Source organism: Acartia tonsa, chromosome 10 (assembly GCF_053477335.1).
Source record: "Acartia tonsa isolate MP-2025a chromosome 10, ASM5347733v1, whole genome shotgun sequence".
Classification (NCBI taxonomy): Eukaryota; Metazoa; Arthropoda; class Copepoda; order Calanoida; family Acartiidae; genus Acartia; species Acartia tonsa.
Window position 1 is genome coordinate 24,959,004 of NC_137269.1, and position 15,040 is coordinate 24,974,043.

At 32.7% G+C, this 15,040-nt stretch overlaps 2 protein-coding genes across 4 annotated transcripts in view; one reads left to right on the forward strand and one right to left on the reverse strand.

Moving 5' to 3' along the window:
* Positions 1–1,973: 1,973 nt before the first annotated feature.
* LOC145330730 (galactosylceramide sulfotransferase-like) lies at positions 1,974–11,532 on the forward strand. The gene is made up of 12 exons (XM_080175396.1): positions 1,974–2,037; positions 3,344–3,476; positions 3,837–3,952; positions 4,787–4,865; positions 5,988–6,061; positions 6,681–6,771; positions 7,612–7,739; positions 8,511–8,561; positions 8,986–9,062; positions 10,272–10,405; positions 10,736–10,839; positions 11,433–11,532. The coding sequence occupies exons 1-12, from the start codon at positions 1,976–1,978 to the stop codon at positions 11,530–11,532; spliced, it is 1,149 nt and encodes a 382-aa protein (XP_080031522.1). The 5' UTR covers positions 1,974–1,975.
* Positions 11,533–14,199: 2,667 nt separating this feature from the next.
* LOC145329710 (bestrophin-4-like) overlaps positions 14,200–15,040 on the reverse strand; it is a 58,414-nt gene continuing 57,573 nt past the window's right edge. For all 3 annotated transcript variants that reach the window (XM_080174074.1, XM_080174072.1, XM_080174073.1), the window contains exon 23: positions 14,200–14,306. In XM_080174074.1, the coding sequence (XP_080030200.1) occupies positions 14,260–14,306 (47 nt within the window). In that variant the 3' untranslated portion in view covers positions 14,200–14,259. The remainder of the gene's footprint in view (positions 14,307–15,040) is intronic.

Here is a 15,040-nt window from a genome sequence, read left to right on the forward strand (position 1 = left end):
ATAGAAAAGCTTCGCTTATTTGTTTTATAATTTTGTATTAGTGACGTCACGTTATGGCGTTTTAGATATCTATTCTTAGACACGATGCGTTTTATATCAGACTTAGATTAAACAGAGTATGACAAACAAACATTAACACTTAGACTGCTAAAAATTAATAAAATTTATATAAATTTGTTGCAAACGTGGTTAAATACAGGTCATACTTACATTTTTGGAATTTGTTTTAGAAATGCTTCGCTTATAATATTGTACCATGTTGTCCTAGAAATCATTATTACAAAAATCATTGGTTGTATCTTTTAGAAATTGTTGTCAAAAAAAGATTAAAAATAACATCTTTTAAATGGACGTGCGGAATTTCTGGTAACGATTATAGAGTTGCTACGCTTTCTTGTTAGAGGAATTATCATGCAAAGTTTGAAATCGATAGGACAATTCCAACACGACTAAATAAATGATAAAAGCTATCCGTTACAAGGAATATGACCGACCACATATGTAGAAATGCTTTACTTTTAAAAAGTCGCGCTACAATGATTTGCAACTTTTTTCAGCCGTATAATCGATTATTACGTTGGTAGTTTCCCCCACACACACAAAAAACTTTCACCAAGCAGAAATAGTGTGGAAAATATGTGGTTTAGTAGTAAGTAGGTAACAGTTATTGTGTCTAAAAACATCACATGTACGTTTTTAAGTGAGATAATATTAAGAATAGTTATTTATTGCATCGTATTATAGACAGCTTTCCGCGGGTATTAAAATGAAAAATTATAAAAATAAAACCAAATTTGTTAGCCCCGAGGCATTGATTTTAAGATTTTTATTTTAATATTCGTGGAAAATTTCTGTCATACGATGCTATACATGATTTTCAGTATGGCACAGAACCGGTTATAATTCAGCGAATATTAATCGGTTTCGAAGCCATAATAGAATTATATATTAAATAATAAATAATTTTTTTATTTACATGGTTTTTATTATACATGAAAAGTAAGAAAAATTGTGACTTATAACATCACATGTGAAAATGGATTTATTATTACTTTGATCTTACACCAGATGATGGACTGTACTCTAATAAAGTGAAACTTGAAGCTGGCTAAGAACGATGCCCTCCCCCTCCTACTGGATGAACAATCAGACTAATAAGTGATGTCCATGTCAGCAAGCTGAATTACAACAATTTTTCCTCTGTCATAATATCCACGTATATTATAAATTCATTCATGTGAAACAAAAATCAACTATCTTTATATGAAAGTAATAGGATATCTATGTGTATGTCTGTAGCAAAGGATCTCGCCTACCGCTAAACTACCATTATCGTTAGGGAAGATTTATTACTAAATTAGGGGGAGGGTATCTCTACTCCCCAAAGAGAAATATCTAAAAACTTAATAATTATTAGTATATGCGTTGTTACTCTATATTTGTTACTAGCGGCTACGCCCCCCTAGAGGCCTCTAGTGGCACTTTAAATGTTTTTTTTTAAATGTGTCTATGTTGCGTTTGACGTTTATGTTTGCGTTGAACTCTCTTTTAAATTCGAGAACGTAAAAGAATTTCGATTTTTTGTGATTCTTCTTGGGAGAGTGGTGGTACCCTCCCCCCAACTAGTTAAAAACCTTCCCGGGACATATAAGAATCTACCCTGTTAAGGAGAACCCGATCGGTTCAGCGGTTAGCGAGATCCTTTTGGTACACACAGACAAACATCCAGTTACTTTAGTATAAGGATTCGTTCGTTTGTTTGTTTATTTTTATGAATGTTTTCATCCTTGTTATCATAACTTTCAACAGCTTTTTCCTCATTATCATATCCTGTAATTTAAGGTATGTCCAATAAGATCTCAAATACAGCTGGACCAGAAGAGCTAGTATTTGGTCCAGGACAGGTTTCAGGCTATTTTTTGAAAGGTTGGAAGTTTTTAAAAAGTTATATGCATGTGATATATTTTAGGTTAAAATGAAAAGAAAAGATAAAATGTTGTGCTTCTGTGTGGGTTTTATATTTCTTTTATGTTTAAAGTAAGTAAATAAAAATATTGTTGAAACTAAATTTTTAGATTATTTTCATTTCAGACGCAGCTACTCTATAATTATAGTTAAATGTATGTTCGTCTGATTGAAAAAAACATACAGACGTACACTAATTAGTAACTAATGATATGTCAGTAGTTACTAGCAGCTATGCTCCTAAAAGCCTCTTTAGGCCCTTGAAGTGGGAGGGGGGGGGGAAGGCAGCGGGACAAGACCCCCCCCCCTATTATAAAATTTATCTTTTAAGAGGAAAAGTAAAATATTGGGGGGGGGGGGGGGGGGGGGGGAAGGATAATTTTTTCTGGGGTAGTTTTCTCTTGAAAGGTTGTACCCTTCCCCAAAACTGACCAATTACCTATGAGATGCTACAAAGAAAAATTTTATACGTATTATTAGTAGCGAAGCTACTCTATAATTTGAAATGTCCGTCTGTCCGTCTGTCCGTCTGTCCGTATGTCCGTCTGTCCGTCTGTCCGTCTGTCCGTCTTAGTTTGGGGGAAACGTGATTTTCTCGGCTCCTATAAAAGATAAAAGGCTGAAATTTTTTGACAACATTCCCATTATCAAGGAGCACAATTAACTATAAAACATCAATGTCGATAGGACCGCTTTTTAGCAGGTTTTAGGCTATTTTTGTATTTTTCACATTTTTCTCCATATCTTTGGTATTTATGGTCCGATTTCCAAAAATTTTTCAGTTATAGAATCAAAATTAAATTTCCTGTCGTTTCAAGAAAACAACTATGACGGTCAGACTGCCTTTAAGCAGGTTTTAGGCTATTTTTTATTTTTCACATTTTTCTCCATACCTTTGTTGTTTATGGCCCAATTTCCAAAGTTTTTCAGTTATAGATATCAAAATTAAATTTCCTTTCGTTTCAAGAACACATCAATGGCGGTCAGACTGCCTTTTTGCAGGTTTTTGGCTATTTTTATATTTTTCACATTTTTCTTCATATCTTTGGTGTTTATGGTCCGTTTTTTTTTAAATTTTTGTAGTTAAAAATATCAAAATTAAATTTCCCGTTGTTCTGAGCATCCAGTATGTAATTTACTTTGACCGTCAGTCTGTTAGTCATAGTACTGAAATATAAATAAATATTAAGAAATTAACAAATGTTGAAAAGGTTTCGTGATTTTTTCCTAATATGCATGCTTTTGTCAACTAATATCTAAATTCTCATTTAATTGTTTATGCTTCGCTACTTATGGATGTTGTCATCCTTGTTTTTTTTTCTAACCCACTATTTGTAAAAAGTTACAAAAATGTTATACCAAATCTTCTTTTTTTTAGTTTGAGAAATGAAAAAAGTAACCTCTTAATGACTTCATTTACAAACAGTGAAGGAACTAATCAATCACATGGCTTAGGCCATAACAAATCATGTAAGAAAGTCAAGAAAATTGGATATTTAAGAACTCACAAGGTACTTTTACTAGGGCGTCTAAGGGGGGGGGGGGGGTAAAGTGGTATTACCTTCCAAAAATATTTAGTCAAATATATTGGATTCAACCCACCATAAAAAAAAATTGGAGTCATTCTCAAAAAGTGAATCAGATGAATTATTATCATGTCATACACTAAAATGTAGATTGCACTAGGGTTTGGCCAGATATTTTAATGGCTCGATATCCGGCAAATTTCAGGCCGGATATCCGGCCCAACCCTAGATTGCCCCCCCCCCCCCCCCCAAAGAAAAAATAGGTTTTGCGTTTACGCTTTCTTCAAGTATAACAAAACTTTAGTATTTTTTCTATCATATATTGTATATTTTTCATTGTTTTAGTGTGCAAGTTCTACAATTCAAAATATAATAATGAGACATGCTTTCAATAATAATCTTAATGTGGTTCTCCCAGATGATGAAGAAAAGGATTTTTATTCTGAAGACAAGTTTAACAGGTATTAAATTATAGCTTTTCTATAATTAGGATAGGTCCGTAATGGATGGATAGCTCTTGTAATTAATTTACACATTTTAAATTTGTCAACATTGAGTGATGATTCCTATAATAGTTTGCCACGATTTAGCAATTTATAATCGTCACCAGAAAGTCCGTACGTCTATCTAAAACATTTTTAAAAATTTTGACTTTTTAACTATTTGATTTTTTGAATAATGATTCCTTGGACAACAATGTACACTAAAATCATAAACAAAGCATCTCCATTATCAAAAAAATAAAAGTATGTCCTGTAACTATATCCTATATTTACAAATTTTTGCAATAGATTTATATACAATTTGAATTAAACTTACAAATTAATGTTCTGCATTTTAAGTTCTGACACTCTAAAAGAGTAATTGTTTGTTTGCCCTTCTGATTTAAGAGCTTTACTTTAATGGATGTTTTCATCCTTGTTTCATTATAAATCAGATGGCATGAATGTATAGACCTTTTCCTAGTTTGACAATTCAACCATTAAAATTTATGAGACACAGCCAACAAACATATTCTTTAATCATTATTGAAAAGTAACAGAATGTTGGTCTGTGTATCTGTAGCTTAAGATCTCATTAACCGCCTATTCTCCTTATTCGCATACAAATATTGTATAGTTACTAAACTACTTAATTATCTTCCTTCTTACACAACAAATAGGAAGTTGCGTGAATGTATTGCGACTGTGAAGTTTGAATTGTCATATTGGGACTTGAACTCGAATTCTCACCATTGTAATTAAGTGCTTTACAACTGAGCTAGGTCGCCCCTTTCATTGTAGTATATAATCTAGAAATATGCTGGCGGACTCACTCTGGGAGAGGGCAGGTATGGACTTCCAGATATTCTGTCTCCATGCCAGATGGGATCAGGTCAGTATTCACCGTTTTCCATCAAAGTGCCTTGTCGAGCAATTAACCCCTCTCTTATTTTAAATAGATTGAATGTGGGCAGGGGGGTACTTTTTTTAATATGCTTATTTCCTCTAAGACACCCTAACCTTGCGGGGCTACCCAGTACCCAATAAAACCTTACCTAACCTGACCTAAAATAATAAACAAAGAAACGAAATATCAACCCTCCACCCCTTATTTTAAATATTTTCAAAAGTACGTTGAGGTTATTTGTGCTCAATAAGGCGCTTTGAGTGATTATATACCTTTCATTTTAAAAAAACAAACAAAGAATTATTGCAAGATCAATTTGTTCCCCCATCATATAAAACTAGAAAAATGGATAAAAAATACAATCCCGACTTTGAGGTTTTCAAAAACAGCTTTAATAAAATTCTGTCGCTACCTATTGTATTATATTATAAAAGTTTCCTGTTTGAGCAATTTAATCGTACCCTTATAAGTAGAAATAAACTGTATGAAATGAATCTATTGGATAATAATCTTTGTTTAAAATGTAATAAAAAAGCAGATACTGATCACTCAATTATGGAATGCTACTTCCCTAGATATTTTATGCATTGTCTTGCTCTATTTCTAGACCATTATTACAATGATGGCAAGCCAGATTTTATTTTTTTGAAAGAAAACTTCTATCTGTTTAATATACATTTTCCTGTATACCAAAATGACGAGTATATTCAAATTAGCATGTTAACACTTGTAGCCAAAGATAGGGCATTAAAAATAAGCAAGGATGAACATTTATTGAAATATGATGATTTTAATTGTTTTGCTCAAACACTTTTTATTGCACAATTTGCGTCAAAAATGCTTACTAACACAGGAATTGATTGTAACTTCATTGATAAATTTGTTGAATTTATATTGCTTAGTAAAAATAATGTACAAATTTTTCGTATTAATTAGATACTATATTGCTATTGTATTATCATATTATGATAATTATATCAAATATTAATCATGTTTAATTTGTTTCTTGGAAATAAATTATTAAAAACAACAACAACAAATAATAATTTGTAAGAAATAATATGCATATAATTTTTCTAGTAAGTTTATTTTTTTCTTTTTATATAGAAAGAGATATCAAGCCTCCTAGGCGAAGGTGCTGTCTATTTCACAGTGATAAGAAATCCACTAGAACAATTCAGGTCTGTTATGATTTCTTATGGAACCTAGTTAAATAGTCTGATACTTTGGGTATGTTTGAATTTAGTTGGAATAGAATATAAGTGGACATTATGACAGGGGAATTTTTTTTATTTAATTTTCAGTACGTTCATCTCGTAAGATTTGAGGGGATTGGGTAAACGAATGATTGGGGGGGGGGGGGAGGTCGTTATTTTAGCCAGCTACAAGTTTCACTTTATTTGAGTACATGATAATTTGGTCTAAGATATAAGTAATAATAAATCCATTCCTAATACTTGCCTCAACCAAAATAACAAACTTTCCTGTAAATGTGGAATGATCGGTCCAGCCGGGAATGAAATCTTACTAAGCATTTGACTGGGAAAGAATATACATCCTGTTACTTTATGGTTAAGTACAAGGGCCATTGAGGGAAGGGGAATTTCTCTTAGCAGGGGATTCATTCCTCCAAAGTAGTTATAAACCTTCCCTGGACCTAAAGAAGCTTCACTGTAAAGGTGAACCAAATTGGTCCAGCGGTTGGGGAAAACTTATTCTAAACACAGACACACAGAAGACAGATATACATCATTTTACATTTATATAGGAATAATGTTCTATATTTAATTTTCTATTCAGATCCATATGGGAATATACAGAGACACTGGGCATTAACAATACACCATTCAAAGATTTTATTCAAGATATAATCAAAGGAGATTATAGTAAGGTAAGTTTGGTTTACAAGGTTACTATACATGTCTCATTTGTTGGTCTTAATGTCTTCTCTTAATTATTCCAATGTACAGTGGAGCATAGACAGAACAAAATTATAGTTTATGTCAGTAGCTTGTAACCTAATATATAATCGCCAATACGAGTAATTCTGATTAAAAGTGGGAAGGTTTATAACTATTTTTGGGGAGGGTACATCCATCTTTTCAAGAGAAATCGTCTCTGAAAAGTGCTACCCTCTAAAATGATTTTTTATTCTTGATAAAACAATTAACAAACCCCCGGGCACCTTCCCTCAAAAGCCCCTAACCCTTAAGATTACACTTAAATTCAAAATATAAAAGTTAACCAACAAACAAATATGAATTTTACATTTTTATTTAGGCAACTTTACAAAGTGTCTCAAAAATCCGTCGTGTGACGTCATAAAAATGAGGGAGATGAGAGGAGAAGTGGAAAGAAAACCCCTAAAAAAGAGATGGATAATATCTCATTTTTATGACGTCACATGGCTATTTTTTTAGACACTTTGTAAGGTAAATTTATTTAGACATTACTAAAAACGGGTATAGTCCCTTCGTAACATCGCACCTTATGGGACGATTCTTCGTATTTTTCACTGTAGCTTTTCTCCTATTTCTAGCCCCTGCGGGGGGCTCTAACCCTGCGGGGGCAATTACCTAACCCTGTGGGGCAATCACCTAACCTAACCTTAAATAACCTGTAAAAAGCCATTTTAAAAATACGACGGATCGCCCCATATGGGGCGATGTTACGAAAGGGTCTATTCCCCAAAAATCTTTGCTCTCTATAGATATTGTTATTTTACTTTTAGGCATTTATAAGAAATCATATGTTATTTGATTTTGGATTGGATGTGAAAGAAATGGATAATTCTACATTGGTTCAGCTTAAAATTAACGAAATAGAAAAAAACTTTGATTTGATTCTGCTTTTTGAAAGGTATTTATATTTTCTGTTTTAAAGTTGTTCTAGTAAGGCTCTGAAACTGATAAATATCCGCATGATTACAACCGGTTCTTAGTCATACTAAAAAATCATGTATAGCATCGTATAATACGATGGATATATGACTATTCTCTAATTTAAGCCAATTTGATTTTCTTAATGTAATATAAAATGCAATTTATACATACATAATTTGAGAAAAAAATTTACTTTTAGAATCTCTAATTAATAGATAGAGTATATTTAGATCCGTAATCAGTAATCTTTACCAATAAGAACATAGTGAAGGAACAGTTCGGTCATATTTTTGGTTAGAATTTGTACACATTTTCAATAAAACGGCAGTTATGTAGTCATGTATAAAAAGTCAGTTACAAATAGTTTAAACTTGTTAGATTAATAGATAAGCTAGCTTTCAGGATCTTATAACTTTTTAAAAAAGTTATGCTTGTTTAAATAATTTGTGAAATTGTTACTAAATATAAACAATGATTTTCATCTGCTATAAATTCCTTTTTATGTCGGACGGATTTTTGTGTCTGACAGCCCATCTAGAGAAATAATTTCTATGAGTATTGTAATGTTTAAAAGGTTTCTGAAATTTTTAAAAATAGTCCATCTAAATATTAATCATTAAAATAGGCCTGTAAATAATCAAATATTAGTATTTTATATTATTTATTGTCCCCACTATGCAATACTACGAGCTCTAAATATCTATTTATTTAGACAAAAAATTTGAATTTAAAATCTGTAATTTTATAGGTTTGATGAATCTTTGATTTTATTAAAAGAAGCTTTATGTCTAGAAACTAGGTAAATGATTTTTCGATGAGCTTGAAAGTATGTATGTCCGAATATAATGCACAAGATTGGAACTTCTGTGAGGAAATGAAGAAAATAAAAGATAGAATGTAAGGGTAATCAAAATAATTACTAGTTTAATGAGATGCTTTTCCAAAAAGAATCTGTTAAAAAAATCAATAAATAATGTTATGTTTTTTTTTCCAATCTAATCCCCGCGGGGGGAAATACTCAGTACCCATTATAACCTAACCTAACAGCAATAAACAAACAAAGAAAAAAATACCCATCCTTTCTTATTTTTTAATTTTAGTCCAAAATCAACAATGCATTTGAATAAAAAACGCTGGAAGAGAAATATAATGACGTTTGCAAAAAAAATTGCTTTACATTTTAAACCTACTTTTGAATGTTATCATCCTATTTTTTATTTTAGTGATATTGTTTATCTCAAATTAAACGAAAGATTTAAACCAAAAACGAATCTTAGCAATGAGGCTATAAAATCTCTAGGTTTTCTACATGAAAAAAAATAATCCTTACATAAAGAAGGTAAAAAACTTTTATTGGCATCTTTAGTCTTAGGTCGCATACAGGTTTTTAAAAGCGAAGCTTTTCTATAATTAGGGTCGGTTAAAAGCGAAGCTTTTCTATATTTAGGGTCGGTATAATCAAGTCTTATAAATATCAGTATGTCCTTAAACAGTATTCTGTATTTAAGAAGTTTTGCAACAAATTTACGTATAATTAATTACGTCAAAATTTATTCATTTATTATTTGTATATTCCGTTCTGACACTCTACAAGAGTAAATGCTTCGATTTTATGGATGTTGTCATCCTTGTTTTAGTTCGTATCTGTAAATAGATTACTGTTTCTTTAGATACTGTGTATTAAGTAAGGAAAATTATATTTCCATTATGGCTTCAAACCATAGGCGTCCACGGGGGGGGGGGGTAATGGGGCGATTACCCCCCCCCCCAAAAAAAAATTTATTTCATTTTACCCCCCCCCCCCCCCCCCCATTTAAAATTTACCCCTACCCTGGGGGTGCCGTAGGCACCCCCAACCATTTAGGAGGGGGTATTTACCCCCCCCCAAACAATTTTGGGGGGGTAAATACCCCCCCCAAAATAGAAAATCTCTAACAAAAAAAATTTTTGCGCGCTTCGCGCGCATTTTTAATACTAAATTTTTGATAACATTTAATTTTACCCCGGGGGTAAATTTTGGGGGGGGTAAACAAATTTTACCCCTGCCAACAGATTTCAGGGGGGGTAATTACCCCCCCCCCATAAGCAAATTTTACCCCCAGGGTAAAAATTTTGGGGGGGGGAAAAAAAATTTGCGGCGCGCTTCGCGCGCCATTTTACACCCCCCCAAAACCGAATTACCCCCTCCTTAAAAAATTTTTACCCCCCCCAAAAATAAAAAGCTTGGACGCCCCTGCTTCAAACCCGATTAATATCCACTAGATTGGAACCGGTTCACAGCCATACTTAAAAATTATGTATTGCATCGTATTGCAGACAATTTTCCACGAATATCAAAATATAAACCATAAAAATAATTACAGTTTTGTTAGACCCGGAATCCGGCTCTCGAAGCTAATAAATCTTATTTTAATTTTGATAACCGCGAAAAGTTGTCTATAATACGACGCGATAAATAACTATTAATGATATAATTAAAACAATTTTGTGTAGAATAAAAATTTAATAGAAAAGTTTTTGGCCCAAGATATCCAGATGTATAATTATTTCCAACAAAAATTTGCGAAAAAAGTAGAAGAATTTGGCAAAGAACGGATGAGAAGAGAAATAGAGAAATTGCATGCAGAAAATGAAATATTTAAGGTATTTTAGACACGCATAGTGTGTTCTATAAATCTAAGGATCACTCACACTGTCTGTCTATAATGCGTTATACACTAACGCTTCTAGAGTATATGCTATTAAAGAGGACCCGTGACCGTGGCTCAACACATAAAAAATTAACATGTTTTGGACTTTCTCGAAACTATTACGAGTTTATACGCTTTCTAAATTGTACATTATTGTTTCAGGAATCATGATTTAAAGTTTGAAATCGATAGGACAATAAGTATATACTAGATTAACGAAAAGAGATAACCCTAATTATAGAAAATGTTAGCGTCTAAAAATGTTGATTATTTTTGTAACCAGGAGAAATGTGGAGCAAGACGGATAATAATGAAATATTTGTATGCTCATAACAAGACTGGAATCAAATCCTATCTAGAAACTAGCTCCACAGAAGATATATGCAAGTAAGGTTTACTAATGTCATGCTTCTCTACAAATTTTAATATTGATCAGTGCTTTCCCTGAAAGTGCCTATTGAGCACTGATAACCCCCCAGAGCTGGATCTTTGAATCATTTTAGTGGTGAGCCACATCGGGGTGAGCCGATTTCAGCCAATCACAGCGCGGCATTTCATAAAATGTTGTGCTCTCATTGGTGGAAAGTTGGCTCACCCCGATCTGGCTCACCACTAAAATGATTTAAAGATCCAGCTCTGAATTGTTTTTTTATGTACCTTACTGTTACAGGAATCACCATGCCAAGTTTAATATGCCAATATTAGCAAAATTGCCCATTACGGACAAAGTCTTCCAAGCTTTTAATTAATTTTTTTTTTGGGGGGGGGGAGTAGGGGTTTGTAGGTTTTCAAAGGTTTGGGGGTTAATACATTAATTCCAAAACATGGGTTTGTCTACTACACTCCAAAATTTGGGGGGGGGGGAGGGAAACACCCCTTTAACCCCCTCCCCCCCCCCCCACTCCTTTGACACATTTTTGATTACAGACTACCCTATTCCAGTTTAGAAAAAATCCTTTAAAATGCATTTTTTCCTTCAGATTACTGGTTTTAGAGAATGACAGGTTGGAAAATTATGCCAGAGAAGTACAGTTCAAGAGAATCAATTCTAAATTATTATTCCAAGATAATTATCCCTAATTGATAAATATTTTTTTGTATGTATAAATAAAATTTACGCTTATTTCATGTATAGTTAGTAAAGCATTCTTATGTAAACAAATGGGAGTCTACCTTTTTTAGTAAGTTTAACGTAGTACAGAGGTATAGTGTAATTTTCAGTCCAATGTCCCCTCCCTAATCGACTGAGTTACTACCTTCATACATCCCATAACATCCATTAAGATCTCCTTCACTATAAAATGATATAGATCTTCTGCTTATGGTTGTTTTTTTTTGCTATTCTAAATTAAGGTCTTATTAGGTTTTAGGCTATGTTTATGATTTAAGCAAAGGATCTCTGAAATTACTGATTGAGTGGTGCTTTTTAAGAAAGCTTTTTATATACCTCTTCACCCACTAGTTGGGCCCCTAGAGGCATTTTTATGGACGTAGCCGCTAGTAGAAATAATAAAGAGATAAATATTATTAAATAAAGTTTGCGTGAATCTTTAACTCTTTAAAGTCTTTTTAATGATTTCGATAACCACTGAACTAATTTAAATTTCAACTTTAGGCAAGTTTTTCATAAGTTACAAGTTGGTGTTAGACTATTTATTCCTAGGATTGTTTTAGGCTATTTTCTAGCTTTTTCTAACTTTACGCATACGGGGCTTTGAGAATTGTAAAAAAAAAGGCGTTGTAAAAATAGTTTTGATAATAAATTCAAAAAAATATCAATGCATTTGTAACTTTTTATTCATAAAATTTAGAAATATAACAAAATTTATCACAAAATTATGCATATGATAATATAATAATAAGTAGTGATATTGGTATAATTTGAGACGAATATGTTGAAATAAGCGTTATATGATTTTTACCCAAAATTTATTATAACAAGGATGACAACATCCATAACAGCGAAATCAGAAGGGAAGACAAACGAACATTAACACTTGTAGAGTGTCAAAACTTAATAAACAGAACATTAATTTGTAAGTGTAGACAAAATACTACATATACATATTAGTTGCAATATTGCGTAAATACAGGATACAATAAAATAATATTGTAATTTTATTGTTGTCCTAATAATATTTTTTTCAAAAATCAGATGAATAGGATAATTATTACATTCAAAAAAAGGTTGTCAAAAAAGTTAAAATCATGATGTTTTTACGGACTTTCTGTTAACGTTGATAGAGTTGCTACACTTCCTAAAGCGTACTTATTTGTTATAGGAATCATCATTCAAAATTAATATTCGATTGGACAATTCTAACATGTCTAAATTAACGACAAGAGCTGATCGTTACGGCCGGACGGCCCGACCGTAATTATAGAAAAGCTTTGCTTTTAACAATTATATATAATACTAGCGGCTTCGCCCCTAGCCTCTAGGGAAATGCCCCAAGAGATGACAACAAAAAAATTTTAAAAAAAAAATAAGAAGAACTAAAGAAATCGTCTACAAAAGAAATTTTCTACAAAAGAAATCTTCTACAATAGAATTCTTCTACAAAAGAATATTTCTACAAAAGAATTCTTCTACAAAAAAAAAAAAAAAAAAAAAAAAAAAAATGGGGGGGATTTTTTTTGTTTTGGGGGGGGTTGGGGGTGTCCCACCCCCCAAGAAAATAGCTTAAAACCACCACAGGACCAATAGGTATATACCCTGAAGAGTAGAATCCAATCGGTTCAGCGGCTACCGAGATCTTAAGGGACAGACAGACGGACAGACGGACAGACATCAAGTTACTTTGTATTATAGATATATAAATATATGTTTGATAAAAATAGAAAGGATATTGCTTCTGAATAAAAACAATTAATTTTTGTAATTTTTCTATACAAATCTAAATTTGAATTAATTGCCCATTGTCTCATCCCTATAACCCTGCACTGCATAGATTTTTTTTCAGATGCTATAACCTCTGTACTACAGTTTTTTAGCATAGCTACTCTACTTCGTTTATGTCTGTAATATGTAATAGTTTTCTGTAAATTTTTCTCTGTTGTTTATAACAGAAATGTATCATCTCTCTCTCTCCTTTTCTCTCTCTTTCTCTCTCTTTCTCTCTCTTTCTCTTTCTCTCTCTCTCTCTCTCTCTCTCTCTCTCTCTCTATCTATCTCTCTATCTCTCTCTCTCTCTCTCTCTCTCTCTCTGTCTCTATCTATCTCTCTCTGTCTCTATCTATCTATCTCTGTCTCTCTGTCTCTCTCTCTCTATCTTTCTCTCTCTCTCTCTCTCTCTTTTCTCTCTCTTTCTCTCTCTCTCTCTCTCTCTTTTTCTCTCTCTCTTTCTCTCTCTCTCTCTCTCTCTCTCTCTCTCTCTCTCTCTCTGTCTCTATCTATCTCTCTCTGTCTCTATCTATCTATCTCTGTCTCTCTATCTCTCTCTGTCTCTCTCTGTCTCTCTCTCTCTATCTTTCTCTCTCTCTCTCTCTCTCTTTTCTCTCTCTTCTCTCTCTCTCTCTCTCTCTCTCTTTCTCTCTCTCTTTCTCTCTCTCTCTCTCTCTGTCTCTCTCTGTCTCTCTCTGTCTCTCTCTCTCTATCTTTCTCTCTCTCTCTCTCTCTTTTCTCTCTCTTTCTCTCTCTCTCTCTCTCTCTCTCTCTCTCTCTCTCTCTCTCTCTCTCTCTCTCTCTCTCTCTCTCTCTCTCTCTCTCTCTCTCTCTCTCTCTCTCTCTCTCTCTCTCTCTCTCTCTCTCTCTCTCTCTCTCTCTCTCTCTCTCTCTATTGATCGTTATCGTCCTTGTTTTCAATTTTAAAGTCGAACGTTTGCTTCGTCTTCAAATGCCACGTTCAATTCACCTGGAAACAAATATAACAAGATTAGTTTTAATGAAAACTGATGCCTTTTGAAAGGAAAAAAGATCACGGCCAATTCAATAAAAGGCATACAAATCAAATAGACACACTTACAACCTACTATCTTAGCAGATTAACTTCGACAGTTTTGGAGGGTACAAGGGTCATACAAATGACGAGAAAGCATTAAAGAAAATTTTCAATTGGCGGAAGAAGTGAAAACTGTATGTCCATTTCAAGAAGACATAAAAATTAGGGTAATAGAAGAATAAAGTTTCTTAATTTTCTGCAATTTATGGCTTTTTACAATCGCAAAGATAGATTATTTCTAATTATGATCTGATACACTGTTAAAAAATAAAAATAATTTTTTTTTTTAGCATCAGGTAATACTATATATTCTTCACATTAATGTATAGTATCAATCCGTACGTACTAGGAAAAAAACCTCATTACGATACAAGGAAGTTTTCAATGCTGTATTGAGTATTAGGTAATGTTCTGTGAAGTAACATGTAGTACTAAATAATGTATTTGTCTGTAGAGTATTATCCAATACGCTCTTGGGAATAAAATTCAGTACGGTAGAAGTAATTTTTCATTACCCTCCTTCGCAATTGTTGTTACCCTCTATCATAATTGTTGATACTTTGTAGAGTATGAAACTGTTTTACTTTGTATGAAAGATCAGTTTATAATATATGATTATTATATGTACATATACATTTTGTTATATC

Bases quoted from the DNA above. Each gene is read 5' to 3' on its own strand.
- LOC145330730 (XM_080175396.1), top strand. From the start codon at position 1,976: ATGAAAAGAAAAGATAAAATGTTGTGCTTCTGTGTGGGTTTTATATTT. The intron at 3,953-4,786 runs GTATTAAATTAT...TATATAATCTAG, and splicing joins TCTGAAGACAAGTTTAACAG to AAATATGCTGGCGGACTCAC. The intron at 6,062-6,680 runs GTCTGTTATGAT...TTTTCTATTCAG, and splicing joins AATCCACTAGAACAATTCAG to ATCCATATGGGAATATACAG.